This window comes from Colossoma macropomum, unplaced genomic scaffold, assembly GCF_904425465.1.
Source record: "Colossoma macropomum unplaced genomic scaffold, Colossoma_macropomum, whole genome shotgun sequence".
Classification (NCBI taxonomy): domain Eukaryota; kingdom Metazoa; phylum Chordata; class Actinopteri; order Characiformes; family Serrasalmidae; genus Colossoma; species Colossoma macropomum.
In genome coordinates, this window is record NW_023495530.1 from 902,611 (window position 1) to 919,584 (window position 16,974).

Consider the following 16,974-nt stretch of genomic DNA (forward strand, 5'->3'; position numbering starts at 1 on the left):
CAACATTTCTGAATTTTTCTACCACTATAAGCAAGCAAACATATAAATATCGCTGTTGTCGGAAGAAAACGTTGTATCTCCGAAATGATAACTTTACAGGAGAAGAAAAAAAATACTTTACTCATAATGTAAGTCAACGGAACCAGAATTTTTTCCAAGTCATTTTGGGTCATTTCTTTTACTCCATTCATCATGAAATTTACACACAATATAAGAGGCAACAGATACTTTCAAATTATGTCAAAAACTGAAAAAAGTCAAAAAACGAACATACGAGGTTTTCTTCCAACAACAGCGAAATGTTGAATGTGAATGAATGAATGTTCCTCACAGTTCAGCCATCTTTTATTACTGCAGTGCATCCAGCAATAAAGGCAGCATAGTGCTTCTTTTATATAGTGATAGGAAACATGCTGATCTATTTCACTATGGCCAACATATACAATAAAATAAGAAAAGCCAAAAAAATGTTTTACAATGATGGTGTTGGTCAGAATCCATATTTAAACCCTGTAGAGATTATTTGGTCTCACATTAAATACAAATTAGCTCGGCAATGCTTTTCAGCTGTTTAAAGCCGTCAATGCTGAGTGGAAAAATACTGACTCTTCTTTCTCTAAAAGTTTGTCAGCAAGTTTACCTACAAGACTTCAACATTTAAAGAAATCGAAGGGAAAAGCTCTCCTATACTAAGGCCCAAAGCCATTTCACCCCTCACCCCTACCACTTGGCCTTTAGCCCTCTGTTTTGCGTGTTCACGTTTAGGGGTAGGGTGTCCCAGTTTTTGTTGGGATAGAGGGGTAGGATGAAGTGTTAGGGTTACATGGCCCTCCAAACGGAGGTTTTTCAGAGACACTCCAAACAGAGTGTTACGGGAAAAACCGGCAAGATGGCTGCGCGAGCGACCAAAGAAACCCACAAACGTGAGAATTTTCTCCGTTAAAAAATAACAATAACCACTGTATTATCGTAGTTTTGTCATTTCAGTGTATTATGGTCAGTTTCTTCATAACAAGCATATAAAATCGCTAATAGCATGCTAATGTCTCGGTAGCTAGCTAGCTAACTTTCCCATTCCACCTGAAATTGTCCAGCAGTTCTGACACCTGAAGCGCCAGAATGTAACTGCTGCTCCATTTAAGGTGGAACGGGAAAATGTGAACAAGAAGCTGGTGAATATCTGACTTCAGCTTCATATTACTGAATAACTAGGGGTGGGTGATAATAAATAATTCTCCCCCTCTTTGAAGGCATATGATTCCCTAAATGTAACTAAAACCCAGCAGTGAGGTTGCTGAACTTTTCCCTCCTCTGCTGTCACTGAAGACGGGCAGCGCCAGTAGTCTGTTAATGAAGTAATGTTTTTTTTGTTTTTTTTTTAATGTGAGGGTCCCATTTCGTAGGGAAAGATTTCAACCACTACCCCCTGTAACTCAGTTCCAAGGCGTCCATTTCGTTTGAGTTACTCTACCCCATCTACATCATTTTAATAAAATGTGCAGGAGTTACAGGCTGATGAGTATTCCACCAACTGTCTGCATTATTCAGTGGTCATTCAGAGTGATTTGATACTAAACGGCTCAATTTTCTGACTCTGATTTCTTTACAGTGGTGCTGATAGGAACCAGGGGTCACCATGTCTACAACACAAATATAGCCATTTTATTTACCATCCAAAACCACCAGAGAGCCTACTGAGTTTTATATGGAATGTTGACGATGATAATATAGTGGTAAATATGAAAAATGGTGGGAAACAGTGAACTTATTGTTTGAGCTTGATTTAGGGTGAGTTGTTGCACCAGCACCTAATCTGTCAAAATACACTCATTCCCAGAGAAGCATCTACCTGTATAAAGGGCTGCTTGCACACGGTGAAGGAGTAACATAGAGCTGTTTTAGAAATTGATGCTCTCCAGGATGCTGAAATCACTCCAGAAAAAAAGACTACAGTACCTGTGTTTTGGAGAGCTAACAGACACATGGCCACCGGGAGGAGCTAGAAGACAAGACTTGGCTGCCTTGTCGTTATGCTTGCCAGCTTAGCCATGGTGTGTCCAGACAAATTTAAGAGCGTAGCCCCAAGCAGACCACAGAATCAGGTTGGGGAACATGCATGAATAACGCAATTTGACTAACATAATAATATAAAAAAGACTGTGATCTTTTAGACTCATAGTAAAAATGGCATCACTACTAGATGTTTTTAGATAAAAATATAGCTTCATTCAACCACAGCATGTAATTGATATTTTATAGGTGTTTCCTTTAAGGTAGGGGTGCACAACTCCAGTCCTGGAGGGCCGGTATCCAGCACAGTTTGGTGATTTACCTGCTCCAGCACACCTGATCACACTCATCTGTTAATTGCCAGGTTAAGTGGGTGTGTTTGAGCGGGGAACCTCCAAACTGTGCTGGACACCGGCCCTCCAGGACCGGAGTTGTGCACCCCTGCTTTAAGGTATCTAAGGCCAGGACCACATATCAATTTATCAGTAATTATTGATAGCCACCATGAGATCAGAGAATGTAATTTATATTTTTTTCTTTCCATTTCCCATTACCGGAAACTCAAGTCTGGGTTTCACTTGCAACTGCATGTGCTCACAGCCACACAGGGAACATGCCATCAGAAGCAGCATTTTCTGTGCTAATCTTAGTTAAACGTTCAGTTGTTGCAAGGTCGTTACACACTGAGCCGATTTTTATGGATGAAAACTGGGCACATGATTTTTAACGCACTGAAACATTCACATCAAGTCCAATATGCTTCATTTTGAACATGACAGTACTGGTAGTAAAGGCGTTGGAACCTGATGATGCAGACACAGGTATCAACCACCACCTTGTGTGTGTGTGGTGGGGGGGGGTATGGGGTTAAAGTAAGCCAAGCAAACACAGCTTCATAACGGATGACTCTGCTTCTGTGCGGGCGGGGGTGAGAGAGCAGCGGTTGGCTGGGTGGAGTGAACAGGTGAATGGGGCGGGAGGGCTCACCAGACGTCGTGTGCTCACCTCCCCGGCGCTGTGGCTGCGCTGTCGGCTGAGGTGCTGCCGGTGGGCCAGCAGGCTGCTGGGCCTGGCGCTCTGCAGGGGCAAGCGGGGGTCTATGAAGGTGGTGGCACGGCAGTTGTGATCCACGAAGAACGGCTGCATGAGAGGACACAAAGGGGATTCAGATGAGGTGAGAAGAACAAGTCAAGCAAGCAGTTAGTATCCAAGAACCAAATTTAGATGTTCAATTAAAGATGGAGAGGTAGAGGATTTTGGCTCCACCAGGTCTGGGTGGCTGAGGCTGACCTTGCCAGTGTGGTCATGCTTCATCTCCCAGCCACGGGGCAGCTCCAGCTGCTTGTTGGCGAACAGATTAAGGAACGTGACCAGGTCCCGGTTGTGCTGGTAGCGCTCAAAGTGGTGCGCGTCCCGCCGGACCTTACTGATCATGTGTTTCAGACACGTGTTGCTTGTAAACATGCGGTAGGCACTCTGAGGAGAGAAGGAATATGTTTAGGTGTATGCAACAACATAGTCTCTATATGATGAAGACTAGACCTGCAGGCAGGGACAGAGAGAGCGACTCACAGGGTTGGAATGGAGCACGCTGAAGAAGTCAGGGCTGGTGAGGAACTTAGCGCTGGGCGACTGCAGCAGCAGAGAGAGGCGAGAGCGCGAGTTAGCGGGACCCACCGCCGCATCCCTGCGGTACTCTGAAAACAGAGATCTCAGGATTAATGCACGCGTGTGGCATCATTATGTAGTCATGGGAAAAAGAAAGTACACCATCCTTCAACTCCATGTTTTATTTATCATCATTATCATTATCATCTTTAACCGCTTAATCCAGACAGAATCCCAGACGACCCTGTCCCCCGCTCTCTGTTTACTGGTCGGGGATGTAGACCGACCAGTAAACAGAGAGCATTGCCTTATGGCTCAGCTCCCTCTTCACCACAACAGTCCGGTACAGTGACTGCGTTACTGCTGCCGCCTGCTGTTTTCTTTATCAGGACGTAAGTCACAATTATGTAGTCATCAGCAGCCTTTATAAACAAACAAATAACTTCAGGTGGTTAAAAAACACAGCAGATTTCAATGTGCTCATGTAGTCGCCCATCTTCTGGACCAGTTTGACCACCATGGAGCTTCCTGCTGTACAATTCTGTGCAAAGCTCACCTGCATAAACTGACCCTCCTGTTGTGCTGCTTCAAACTATTTTAGCATAACCATTGCTTAATCTGCTTTTCATTTTTTGGCATTTTAATGTTTTACACTAATGATAAAACCTTATTCTCTGTTCATATTGCTCTTGTTTTATTGTTTTGCTGTCCGGTGTCGACCCTTTTGAGTCTTGGTTCCTCTCAAGGTTTCTTCCTCTTACTCTTGGGAGTTTTTCCTTGCCACTGTTGCCTTGGTGACGCTCATGGGGGCTTGGACCCAGATTTTTTCTGTAAAGCTGCTTTGCAACAATGTCTGTTGTAAAACGCACTATATAAATAAACCTTGACTTGACTTGATTTTTTTTTCTTAAAAGTGAACCAACATTTTAAAATCAGGTGAGGAAAAGTAATTATGCCCTTACCACTTCCACAATCATTAAGAGAGTCATTAGCAGCCAGGTGTTACTAATCAAATTCACAAGATTAGTTAAACATCAAGACGTGTGACTAACTCTATAAAAGCAGAACTTTTGGCAGTTTGGCTGGAGCACTCAGGTGTGTGTCCAAATCATGCCAAGAAGAAAGGACACCAGCCAGGAGATCATCAGCCATGACCTCAAAGAAGCAATTGTTCCCACTCATCAATCTGGGAAGGGTTATAAAGCCACATCCAAACAATTTGAAATTTACCATTCTACAGTGAGAAGGATCGTTTAGAAATAAAGAGTCTTTAAGACTCTTCCCAGCAGTGGGAATAGGACAATGATCCCAAGCACACCAAATTGACATGTGAATGTCTAAAGAAGAAAAAAACGGTTTTGGAATGGCCAAGTCAAAGTCCGGACCAAACCCAGTTGAGATGCTGTGGTGGGATCTTTGGAGAGCTGTGCAATAACGAATACCCTTAAACATCAATGAACTGAAATGATGTTGTACAACTGTGGGCCAATTGTTTTGCGAGTTTGGGCCATCTCTAAAATAAGTCTGAGCAACTTGGGCTGGAGTTCTGGGCAGCTGGTCAAGGAGGCCAGACATCCCATGTCTCTCAGCAAGAGTGAGCGGTCCTAGAAGAGTGAGAGGAGACAGGGCGGTGGTGGGATGTAAAGTTTTCGTCATGGGAAACTGAAAGAAGAGGTGAGAATTTACAAGATGTATGATGGATGAGGAGTTTTGGCCGTTTATAGAAGTTGGTGAAGACCACACAATTGTTATTTAGACACTGATAAATAAAAATACAGAATTGAAGGTGTACTTTCTTTTTCCCATGATTGTTCACGAGTGAGTGTCCACTGTCATAACTGTATGATGTACTGTTCTGTACACAAAATGACAAAAGTATGCCGTATAGCTAAAACAGTAGTAGTAGTGATCTTGAATTTTATCTGTTCATTTTTACAGTATCAGTAGGTTATATAGCATCAGAAACAACATAAAAACTATTAGAATCACAGGCTGAGGCAACAGTGTGATGAGTGCTAACCTGGTGTCTATAAGCTTCCATTACTTGTTAGCTACATTAGCCTCATAGCTCCAGTGCAAAATTAAAAAACCAAACTTCAGACACTGAACATCTCTTAGCTGACTGACAATGTTTGTGGAAAGGAGAAAATTTATTTGCTTTTGTTTTTAAAATTATATAAGTTCTGCAAATTCCTACATAATTAAATGGTTAAACAAAGTCAAACAAAGAGTGGTTTGATATGAAAAAGTTAATTGTAGACAAAGATACCAACTTACAGTGTTCACTGTTCAATGTGGTGGTGGCAGAAACTTAAGTCCAATCCCTTCGCCCTTTTCTTCTACCACTTAGCCCTTAACTCTTGCGTTCATGCTTAGGGGTAGGGTGTCCCAGTTTTTGTTGAGATAGAGGGATAGGGTAATGTGTTAGGGCTACATGGCCCTTCAAACAGAGGTTTTTCAGAGGCACACTCCAGTTTTATAAGAAAAAAATGGCAAGATGGCTGCACAAGTGACCAAAGAAACCCACAAATATAAATATTTTTTAAAAATTACAATAACCATAGTATTATCTTAGTTTAATGTCGTTTCAATGTATTATGGTATTTTCTTCATAACAAGCATTAAAATTGCTAGTAGTAGCTGATGTCTAGCTAGCTAAATATCCCGTTACACCTTAAATGGTGCAGCAGATACATTCTGGTGCCTCTGCACTATTTAGGGTGGAACAAGTAAATTCAAACAAGAAGCTGGTGAATATCTGACTTCAGCTTCATATCACTGAAGAATTAGGGGTGGGTGATAATAAATAATTGCCCACCCCCTTTGACGGCATATGATTCCCTAAATGTAACTAAAGCCCAGCAGTGAGGTTGCTGAACTTTACCCTCCTCTGGGGCAAGATGACACTCAAAACCAAGGGATAGGGGTAAAAATAAGAAATGGGATTGGGCCTTAGTCCAAAACTGCTTTCTTTAGCCAAAAGTTCTGAATCTCAGCCAGGTTAATAAAAAAAAAGTTTTTACTCAATTTTCCCACAAGCTTAGACTCAATCCCATCCGACATCACACAGTCCCATCAGGCATTTTTTTGGGCTCCCAGTTCTGGATGGCTGTGGCATCGCTGGGATACAAACTCACACTCTCCTGATGTTGAGATAAATGCACAGAGCAAATCTGGAGCTTGAATCCATTTTTCAGTGTTGGATGGTCATTTGTAGGTATGACATGGCCATCTAGTCAACAGGTCAGTCAACTACCACTGGTCAACTAAGACTGGTCTACCAGTGATTTCAAAATAAAGGACCAAAAGCAGGATTAAAGGTCCGAGTTTGAAGACCTCTGGTTTAAATGGTTGCACCACAGCCCCTGAAGTTACTTAAGGTTACTTAGAGTCCATAAATGCAATCCCTGGTTTCTTTCACCACCACTGTAAGAAATCCAAGGTTTTTTGTAAGTATCTTTACAATAATCCATTTCATATTAAACCACTCTGTTTGACTTTGTGTTTAACTGTGTTTAACATTTTTAGATGACCATTTAACTGAATTCAGCATGAAATAAAAATCACTTAGATTTTTGTATCATGTACAAGGCTTTTTCCATAAAAAACGAGGATTATTGCTGATCTGATGTCAGAATAAGCGAGAGTGGCCCTCCTAAATGCCCCATTACCGACTAAACTGCTGTAGTAAATCTCAGGACACTGTCGAGTGCACAATGTACTGTGTGTGTGTGTGTACCGGGAATGGAGTGATGCATCAGGTCAGTGTCATCAGAGGGCATCTCCGCCGCCTGCTCGTCCGTCCGCTCATTGGTTATTGTCCTCCGGATGCTCTGGTACCTGAACAAAAGGGTGACAGATGGAGAGAATGAGAGGCAGGCACATAGTGAAAGACTGGGGCAAAATGAAAGGCACAAAGTAAGAGAGAGTGAGAGAGATAGATAAAGGCCAAATGGAGAAGGTTGCTGTGGTGACTACAGGATGGCATTTTAGCAGTGATTCCTTTTGTGTCAAGGAGGGTTAAAAATGGCATTTCGCTCTTTAAAGAATTGGATCATGGATTTTGAGTTGTTATCTGATCAGAATCACGGAGTGAGCACTTCAGTGCTGCTGACACAGTTAGAGGAGCTGGAAGGGGGTGCTGAGGGTGCTGCAGTACCTCTTAGTGGTGGAGAAAGATTAAAAACAAGTAAAATATTTTGCAGATTAAAAAACTGAGATTAATCATTTAAGATTAAAAAAGAAACAATAAAGACAAGGACACTGTTTGAAGCTGCTGTCGAAAGTCTGTACATGTTTCACAGCTAGTACATGTTGGTTGTAGATATTTCCTTATTAATGCACACTAGTTGTAGATGTTCCACAGCTAATATGAGCTGGTTGTAAATATTTCAGAACAAATACATGTCGAATGTAGGCATTTCATGGCACATACATTCTGGTTGTAGATACTGCATAGCTAATACACACTAGCTGTAGATATTCCATAGCTAGCTTATTCCATAGCATATACTGGGTTTAGATACTGCATAGCTAATACATGGTGGTTGTGGATATTTACTAGGTAATCTATGGTGGTTGTAGGTATTTCTCAGCTAATACATGGCGGTTGTAGTTATTTCATAACTGATAAGCGCTGGTTGTAGTTATTTCATAGCTAACACATGCTGGTTGTAGTTATTTCATAGCTAATACATGCTGGTTGTAGTTATTTCATAACTAATATGCACTGGTTGTAGATATTCCATAGCTAACACATGGTGGTTGTAGTTATTTCATAGCTAATACATGCTGGTTGTAGTTATTTAATAACTAATATGCACTGGTTGTAGTTATTCCATTGCTAACACATGCTGATTGTAGTTATTTCATAGCTAACACATGCTGATTGTAGTGTAGCGTAGCATATATGTGTTAAGGATTTTACTAATTTGTGGAATTTCATGTGAGCATACATTATTATTACGTGCTGTCGCGTTGTTTCCGACTCCTTGCGACCGTATGGATAGTGTTTCTCCAGAATATCCTGTCTTCTGCTTGGTGAACATATGTATATACACAAAAACGTCTCTTATGTATTAAAGAGGAGGGGTGCAGCCCTGCGGAAGGCAGGTCCCCTTACTCAAACGTCGTTCCTGTGCCTCAGCAGACATACATGTGTGCGGGTATGAATGTGGGTGTGTTTCTAACCGGCGGTTGAGCTGCTCCATCTGCTGGATGGAGTTAGATCTCTGCAGGACCTGAGGCGCAGGTGGGGCCGTGGGCCGCTGCCAGGTGGTGGTCCTGTTAACATGATCCACGTAGAAGATGCGTCCATGGCTGTCGATACGAGCCTCCCAGTCTACAACACACAACATCTTAGAAGTTAGTCTTAGAAGTTGGTAGCAACATGGTTGTTCTGGAGAACTAGCAAAACCTTGCTGCTGAAGCTGGCTGACCAGCATCCCTACTGCAAAAACATCTGGTTTTGGTTGGTCTAAGCTGGTCTTTGATGGTCAAGGTAGGCTATGTGAAAACATACCCTATGCTGGTTAAGCTGGAAGATGTTTTCAGTTGAGTGTGATGGTTTAGCTGGTTGACCAGCGAGAGCAACTTAACCCAGCTGGTTGACAAGCTTTGTCCAGTTGACTACGTCGGCTGGTCACGATGGTTGACCAGCTGGGTCAAACTGGTCATGCTGGTGTCAAACAAAAACATAGCCTATGCTGGTTAACCAGCAAAGAGGGTCTACCTCAACCAGCTCAAGCTGGTTAAGCTGTTTTTTCAGCAAGCCAGACAAGGCCATAATCTAAAAGTGATGAGTGTTGAAAGTGATTCTGTTCCCCCAGTATTAGGCTTACATATAAATATGTCTTCAAGGAAAAGTCTAACCTTCTGTAGAAAGTTTTAATCTATCTTTGGATAGATTTATTATAGATTTACTAACACTTGTTGAAGCCAATGTTACTGACAAACCGGCAGAATCCAATGTTCTTGGCTTTATTTTTTATTATATGTTTACACAGCAGGTAAAAGTGGCCCAAATCTGATTTTCTCACCAAATCTGATGTTTTTGTTTGGCTGTTCACATTATCTTTTGATGTGAACTGTATGCGACATCAGTCTTAACAGATCAGCTCCTAAACTGACCTGCATGCGTAAAAGAACAATGCTTCACGTAGCTCGTCCAGAGGTAAACAGTCATGACGGCCAGCGGACGCCAGTCGCAGTCAGTTTCGTCTTTCGCCAGCATCACAGGAGCGATTATGAAGTTCCAATTGTTGACAGCTGGACTCATCACCGAGAAGGTGTTCGAGTTCGGCGTTAAAAAAGCATGTTATTCGGCCACGGCCACTTCTTTGGTTCATGTCCTCTGATTCTTCAAACTTTTTTTGGATGCTGCAGCCTCGGTCTCCACCGGCCGCGTTCTATTGTATCGTTCAAAATCTCTTCGAACACGGAGCAGTTGCGATTAGTCTAATTTTTAGTACAGAAACATCAGCCTAAATGTTCTGATCTGGCTATTCAGACTCGTTGCCGCAGATTGGATATGTATCGGATTTCAGTACCACGTATGAAAGCGTCTTAAATCGGATTTGAAAATGAAGATTCACTGCGTTCAAACGTATCATTTATTGAATTTACACAGCAGTAACTCCATAGACCTCACCTTGTTTGTCACCCCATTCGTAATCTATGGTCATCTTGACCCCCTTCAAGATCACTCTACATTATTTTGCACCACACTGGCTCCACACCAAGGTCTGCTTTGGTTCTGTGGCTGATATTGAAGACATTCTGGCATTTTCAAGGTTTGCTTGACCTTACTGGTGGAAGCCACTACAATACATCTGTCTAGCAGTAAATCTAATATATGTTTCATATGGACTTCATCACACACTGATATCCAACACCTTCTCATGCACAACTAAGCACATTAATGCACTCACTTGGCGGTAGAGGCTCGTCAACTCTCTGGTAGCGGCTTATGTCGTGACGTACGGCAGGCAGAGAGCGAACGGGCTGATGCCCGTTCACTGAAGCACTAGCTCCTACAGAAACACATCAAATTCCACTGAAAATAATGCTTCTGCCTATTACACTGAACAAACCAAGAAAGATTTTCATTAAAAAAAAAAACATAAAAAAAGCACCTGACTCTCCGTCTGTTTCCGTGGCACCTTGTGCTTGATCACCCGCAGCTCCTCGTGTTTCCAGCGACCCCGTTCCTTCTGTCTGAGAACCGCCAACTGACGCCCGTAAACTCTGCCTCCTCCTCCACACGTCCCCTTCTTCCTCCTCCCCGTTGGCTTTGTTAGAGCTGCCAGGCTCTTCCTGGGAGCTGCTGGGCTCTGACTGCTTGGCTCCACCTTCGCTAGCTAAGCTGCTGCTAGCTGCCGAGGCTTCAGAGACAGCAGCTTCTGTTGCTACAAACACCTCCTCGCTGGCCTCCTCTTTGGATGAACCCCCTTCTGTGTCCTAGAAGAAGATGTTGGTATTTTTATACCAACTATTTATTTATTTATATCCTAGAAAGGCATATGTTTATATATGCAACTTCTTGCTATTAGCATCTAGCTAAACAACTGTCTATGCCCTACTCAACTGATAAAACCAGTGCACGGAAGCACAGACAGGCAGATCCAGTGTAAATTGTGCATGAGATGCGAGATTCTAAGAGCTATGGTGTTTTTTGCGTGCAGTTTACATCAGACAGTCCGTGTACTTCTGTGGGCCGGAGGCTGAAACTTACTGAAATACAATGAAAACTCCTCTGCAATTTCACATCAGCCACCCCAACCCCTGTTAGCAAACTACTATTAAACTACAGACGTCTAAACTACAGTGTTTTTTTTTTTTGTAATATGGTAATGACAAGTTGACTAGTAAAAAGTGACAGCTATGCAACCCCTAGCACACAGTACAGTACATCAGAAGTACATTAGGAACTGTTCTAAATGGCAATCAATTAGACAGGCTGGTGAGAAGTGCTTGAAACCAGGACGGTCATTTATATATGAAGCTGCTCACCTGAGCTGTGGACGCCGGTTGCTGGGAAGCCGAGGCAGATTGAGCTGTCGGTCCTGAGCTGGCTGCTCCCTCCTGGTTCCCTTCTGCTCCGCCATTCTGGCTTTTAGTGGTGCCACTACTCAAAGCCATTGCTTCCACCTCCCCACCATGACTCCCCTCTGCCCCCTTCTGCTCTTGCTCAGACGTCCCCTGCCCCCCTGCTGCCTGAACTCCATTTGTCAGTGGGGCCTCCTGAGAAGAGTGTCCTTCCTCGTCTTCATCCGAGTCTATGTGCAGCATGGCATTGAGCCGGGTGTCCGTTGGAAAGCTGGAGCGTAGTTTCGGAGATGCCGCACCCAGGGGCCGGTCTCCGGGGCCCTTTGGGGATTCGATAGCGTCCAGATAGTCATTCAGAGAGACCTGTCTCTGGGTGTGGCCCACAGCACCCTCGGCTGAATCAGGGGTCGCCGTCCCTCAGGATCCGCTCCTCGTCCGGGTCCAACAGACCCTCGTCGGCCCTGAAGGCCTCGCTGTGGAGGGAGCCCTCAGAGCCGGTGGGAGATGGACCCCTAGGCATGCGCGAGGATGAAGGCAGGATGTCCTCGTCATCGGACGGACTGCCCGGGTCACCATTCACGGAGGAGGCTCCAAGCAGTGAGCCCATAGCATCTGATTAGGTGGGTTTGAGAATATTACAGTGTTAAAGGGAAGATGGAAAGAAAGTTAGCAGTTATTAGTCAAAATACACAAACAGTCAAACAAAATGATGGTAAAGAAAAGCTGTGCCTCCTATGATCCTCAAAGACTGCATTATTACATTCTTTTCCCTTATTATTGTCCTCAAGTGCTACATATATATTTAGTAAACTAAAGCAAGCTCTTGTCTTTCAGGTCCTATATTTGTCTTGTACTTTATAGAATTTGTGTGGTTTTATGTACCAACAATTCTATAATTTTCAAACATGACCATTTCCAACCTCTCTTTATCTCAAAACAGGCTGTTTTGTTCCTGTGCCTGTAAGACTGATACATGTAACTGACCCTGTTCTGGCCCTGTACTATGTACCTCAGTCACCCAGCCTGAAACACTTTTAAAACTTCAATGAAATTTTCCTTATAACTATAATGCAACTAATAACTTCAGTGTGAATTGTGGGGCCAAACTGCTATAGGCTGATTATACAGGTATATATTGATTTTTGTGACATTATAAAAAGCAAAGAATAAAAACAAAAACAGGCAGTTCTACAGCTGCTAGTCTCTTGGGGAGTAAATGGCATGTTCTGAAATTTTTACATACTAAATCACACTAAATATTTTAAAAAAGTGACAGTTTGTCTTCCATGATAAATGGACCCTTAGGTACTTGCAGATTCTTTGGGTATTTTGTATCTATTTGGCTGCCAGTGTTTCCACATTTTGAATAAATATAAATGTATGTATGCATACGATAAATCTTCTCACCTTCATGTCCAGTGGAGGTGATCTCCACCCTAAACTGAAGCTGACCGCTCACATGCTCCGTGGGCAAACGACGACACAGTGTATAGCTTACAGGCTGATCCCTGGATCAAACGCATACACACACATACACAGACACACACCATCATCATCAATAAACACAAAAATAACTAATTTCATGATAAAGTGTCTAATTTTAAGCCCTTAAACTAAGAAGACCCTGTATATTCTCCCACACTTCAGTTCCTCTCATACCTAGATATCACTTTCAAAGTGAGTTCTGAATAAATAATTGTCAATGCTGAATAATTAATAGTAGTAATTAAATAATTAATAGTAGTTACTGAATAATTCATAACATATACTCAATAATGGTAGCTGCTGAATAATTCATAGTATATACTGAATAACTTATAGCAGATACTGAATAATTCAAAGCAGATACTGAGTAATTCAAAGCAGATACTGAGTAATTTATAGCAGATACTGAATAAATCAAATCAGATACTGAATAATTTATAGCATATGCTGAATAATTATAGCAGAAACTAAACAATTCATAGCAGATACTGAATAAATCAAAGCAGATACTGAATAATTTTTTGCAGACACTGAATAATTTATAGCAGATACTGAATAATTCAAAGCAGATTCTGAATAATTCAAAGCAGATACTGAGTAATTTATAGCATATGCTGAATAATTATAGCAGAAACTGAACAATTCATAGTAGATACTGAATAATTCATAGCAGATACTGAATAAATCAAAGCAGATACTGAATAATTCATACTAAATACCGCATAATTCATACTAAATACCGCATAATTTACTGTAGTTCCTAATTAATTCACAGCAGATACTGAATAATTCACAGAATTTACTGAATAGTTCACAGTAGATACTGAACAGTGATATTCTGTAGAGTAGTTACAGATAGTCACTGACCCTGATGCATGCCTTTCCAGAAGCCTCTGCACTGGTATAGTCAGCTGACCTAAAAAGCGCTTAATGATTGGTCGACTTTTGGCAAATTTATCCTTGACCTCAATTTCCAAAACATCAGTCATCAGTGCAACAAAGGTGTACTTCTGCAAGAGAACAGAGCAGGTTATTGACAAAAAAGAGGGAGAACAAAGAAAAGCAAAACACATGCTGTAAACAGGAAAAAGTAAAGCGATAGAGAGAAAGAGCGTCTTATACTAGAATAGAATGATACCACAATGAAAGTGCTTTATGTTTATGTGTTAATATGTCTAAACATAGAGATGACGTATGCATGTCATAACACATTTTTCTTCTATACCATGATGTATTACCAAGTGAAACGGTATCTGGGACGGTCTCTGAGCTAGCTGTGAGTTTGCTCTCGATGATGGGGGGTGGTGGGGGGGTGCAACATGATAGGACTTCATTTGTCTTGTATTAATTTGTCTTGTCTGCTGGTGCACAGTGATGTAAACAAAACTCAGAAGACATTTTACAGGCAGATTCCTATCAAAAGTCGGCGCACTCCTATCACAACAAGAATGCCTTTTAAATAATATGATGAATCTGGCCAAATAAGGTTAAAAGGTTGTACCTATGTGTTTGTATTCACATTTTACTATCAGGGCGGCATCCCCCCGGGACCCAGAAGGATAAGCGGCTTAGAAGATGTGTGTGTATTTTACTATATTTTACTATATTACACTAATGTGATTACTGAGCTTGCTGTACTATTTAAACAATTTTGTAACTGCATGTTTAATTATATAGTACATTATATATTGAAATAGGACAAAAACATGCCAAAGGATGTTTTTTCTTTCAACAAGACTGCACATAATAACTTTTCATCAAATTCAAATCATAATACGTCTACTCTTCTTCACAAACACAAATTCGAAACTGCACTTTCTCAGTTTTGTTTCAATGAGCGATAAGAAATAAAATGATATAAAATCACACCATGTCTTTATTAACATCCTAAGGTTTAAACCTTTTCTTCCTGGATAATAAAGAGTTTTTTATTTTTCATAAAGTAACAAAGAAATTAATTTTGCATAGATAATTATTACCAGGAAAACAGTCTCTGTAATGGGCTTAGAAATTGTGGACAGTGGAGAGATTAATGGGAGCCTCACCTCTCCGTGCCACACAGGGTTGGTGGTGTTGGATATGATCGAGGCTCGTCTCTCCTGGCCGTGGTGAGTAAAGGCGGGGAAGCCACTTCTCTTGCCCGGCTGAATGCTCATCTTCAGGTAAGGGTCAGGATTAAAGAACATACCCTTCTTCAGCCCCTGAGCTCGGATATCTGCAAAACAAAGCCAGCAGTCAAACCAACTGCACATACAAATGTGAACATTACCATGTTAAAACAGAAATGAGCAACTCAATGTGTCAGTAATACAGTCTGCATGATGGCAAAATTTAGATTTGTGCTCATTACAGTTGAAATGTACAGGTCCCACTGTAATGTATTACATTATAATACATTTCAATACTTTATAAACACATCTGAGTCTACAGCTTGCCCTCTAGGGAGACGTGCTGGATAATGCATTTTCCATTTCATACAAATCTGGGAAGTGCTACACTTTAAGTAATGGCCATATTTAAAGCAAGAACCAAGGGATAAAGACCACTAAGAGCAAGGCTGGGTCTCTAAGAAAAGCACCTAAAAACATACCGCATGTATGCTGAGTCTATTTACTTGAATGGATGTGTGGGCTATAATTCAATTAAATAGAGGTGCACGATCAGAATCGTCCAAGATCCGAATCGGTCAAGATCCAAATCAGTTAACATCTAAATCTGTCAAGACTGCAGTTGGCCAAGTTTGGAATCATTTAAGATTGGAATCGGCCAAGACTGGCATTGGGCAATATCAGAACCGGTCAAGAATGCAATCAGCCAAGACTAGAATCAGCCAAGATCAGATCTGGTTAAGGCTGGAGTTAGCTAAGCTTGGAAACTGACAATATTGGAATTGGTCAAGACTGGAATCGGCCAAGGCTGGAACTGGCCAAGATCATATTTGGTCAAGACTGGAATTGGCCAGGACTGGAATCAGCAAAGACTGGAATTGGCCAAGATTAGAATTGGCCAGCATCGGAAACTGGTCAAGACCGGAATTGGCCAAGATCGGATTTGGTCAAGATGGAATTGGCCAAGATTGGCATTGGCTGAGACTGGAATTAGGTAAAACTGGCACTAGCCAAGAATGCAATCAGCCAAGACTGCATTTAGCTAAGATTGGATTTGTTCAAGACTGGAATCGGCCAAGATTGGAATCGGCTGAGACTGGAATTAGGTAAAATTGGAACCAGCCAAGAATGCAATCAGCCAAGATCGGATTTGGTCAAGACTGGAATTAGCCAAGCTTGGAAACAGACAATATTGGAATCAACCAAGACTGGAACTGGCCGAAAACGGAATCAGCAAAGGCTGGAATTGGCCAAGATTAGAACTGGCCAGCATCGGAACTGTCTAAGACTGGAATCGCCCAAGATCGGAATCAACCATGATCAGAAACGGTGTAGGTCAGATTCGAGCAGGACTGGAATAATCAGTTATTTGCCCAGAACAAACAATCAACCACCATCCAATTTATTCTTCTGATTTTGGCTCATCTATGATTTATTTACGACATAAATTACATGAACCTAATAAAAAACGCTCGCAATGCATCTGAATGCTGCTGCTACAATTACACCAACATGTTGTAGCATAATTTTTCATGACCTACTGTGCTAAAGTTGCCAGTTGCCTCTCACATTCAATGCAGCACTTCATTTGCTTCTTGTTATTTAAACTGGCAGCTTAAATTATTTTTTCACCACATTTTGCTGAACTGAAACCGCTCTTATACATAACGCCCTGCTAAAGAGAACTGCATTCAACAACAGCTGATGCTGTGAAGAG

The 16,974-nt window shown here is 41.7% G+C and overlaps 1 protein-coding gene across 1 annotated transcript in view; it reads right to left on the reverse strand.

Moving 5' to 3' along the window:
• Positions 1–16,974, reverse strand: part of hecw2b (HECT, C2 and WW domain containing E3 ubiquitin protein ligase 2b) — a 56,832-nt gene that overhangs the window by 15,761 nt on the left and 24,097 nt on the right. Inside the window, 12 exon segments of the mRNA XM_036562840.1 lie at positions 2,998–3,150; positions 3,301–3,486; positions 3,583–3,707; positions 7,358–7,458; positions 8,809–8,959; positions 10,548–10,649; positions 10,752–11,076; positions 11,629–12,081; positions 12,083–12,276; positions 13,072–13,172; positions 14,017–14,159; positions 15,195–15,364. Coding sequence (XP_036418733.1) covers positions 2,998–3,150; positions 3,301–3,486; positions 3,583–3,707; positions 7,358–7,458; positions 8,809–8,959; positions 10,548–10,649; positions 10,752–11,076; positions 11,629–12,081; positions 12,083–12,276; positions 13,072–13,172; positions 14,017–14,159; positions 15,195–15,364 — 2,204 coding nt within the window.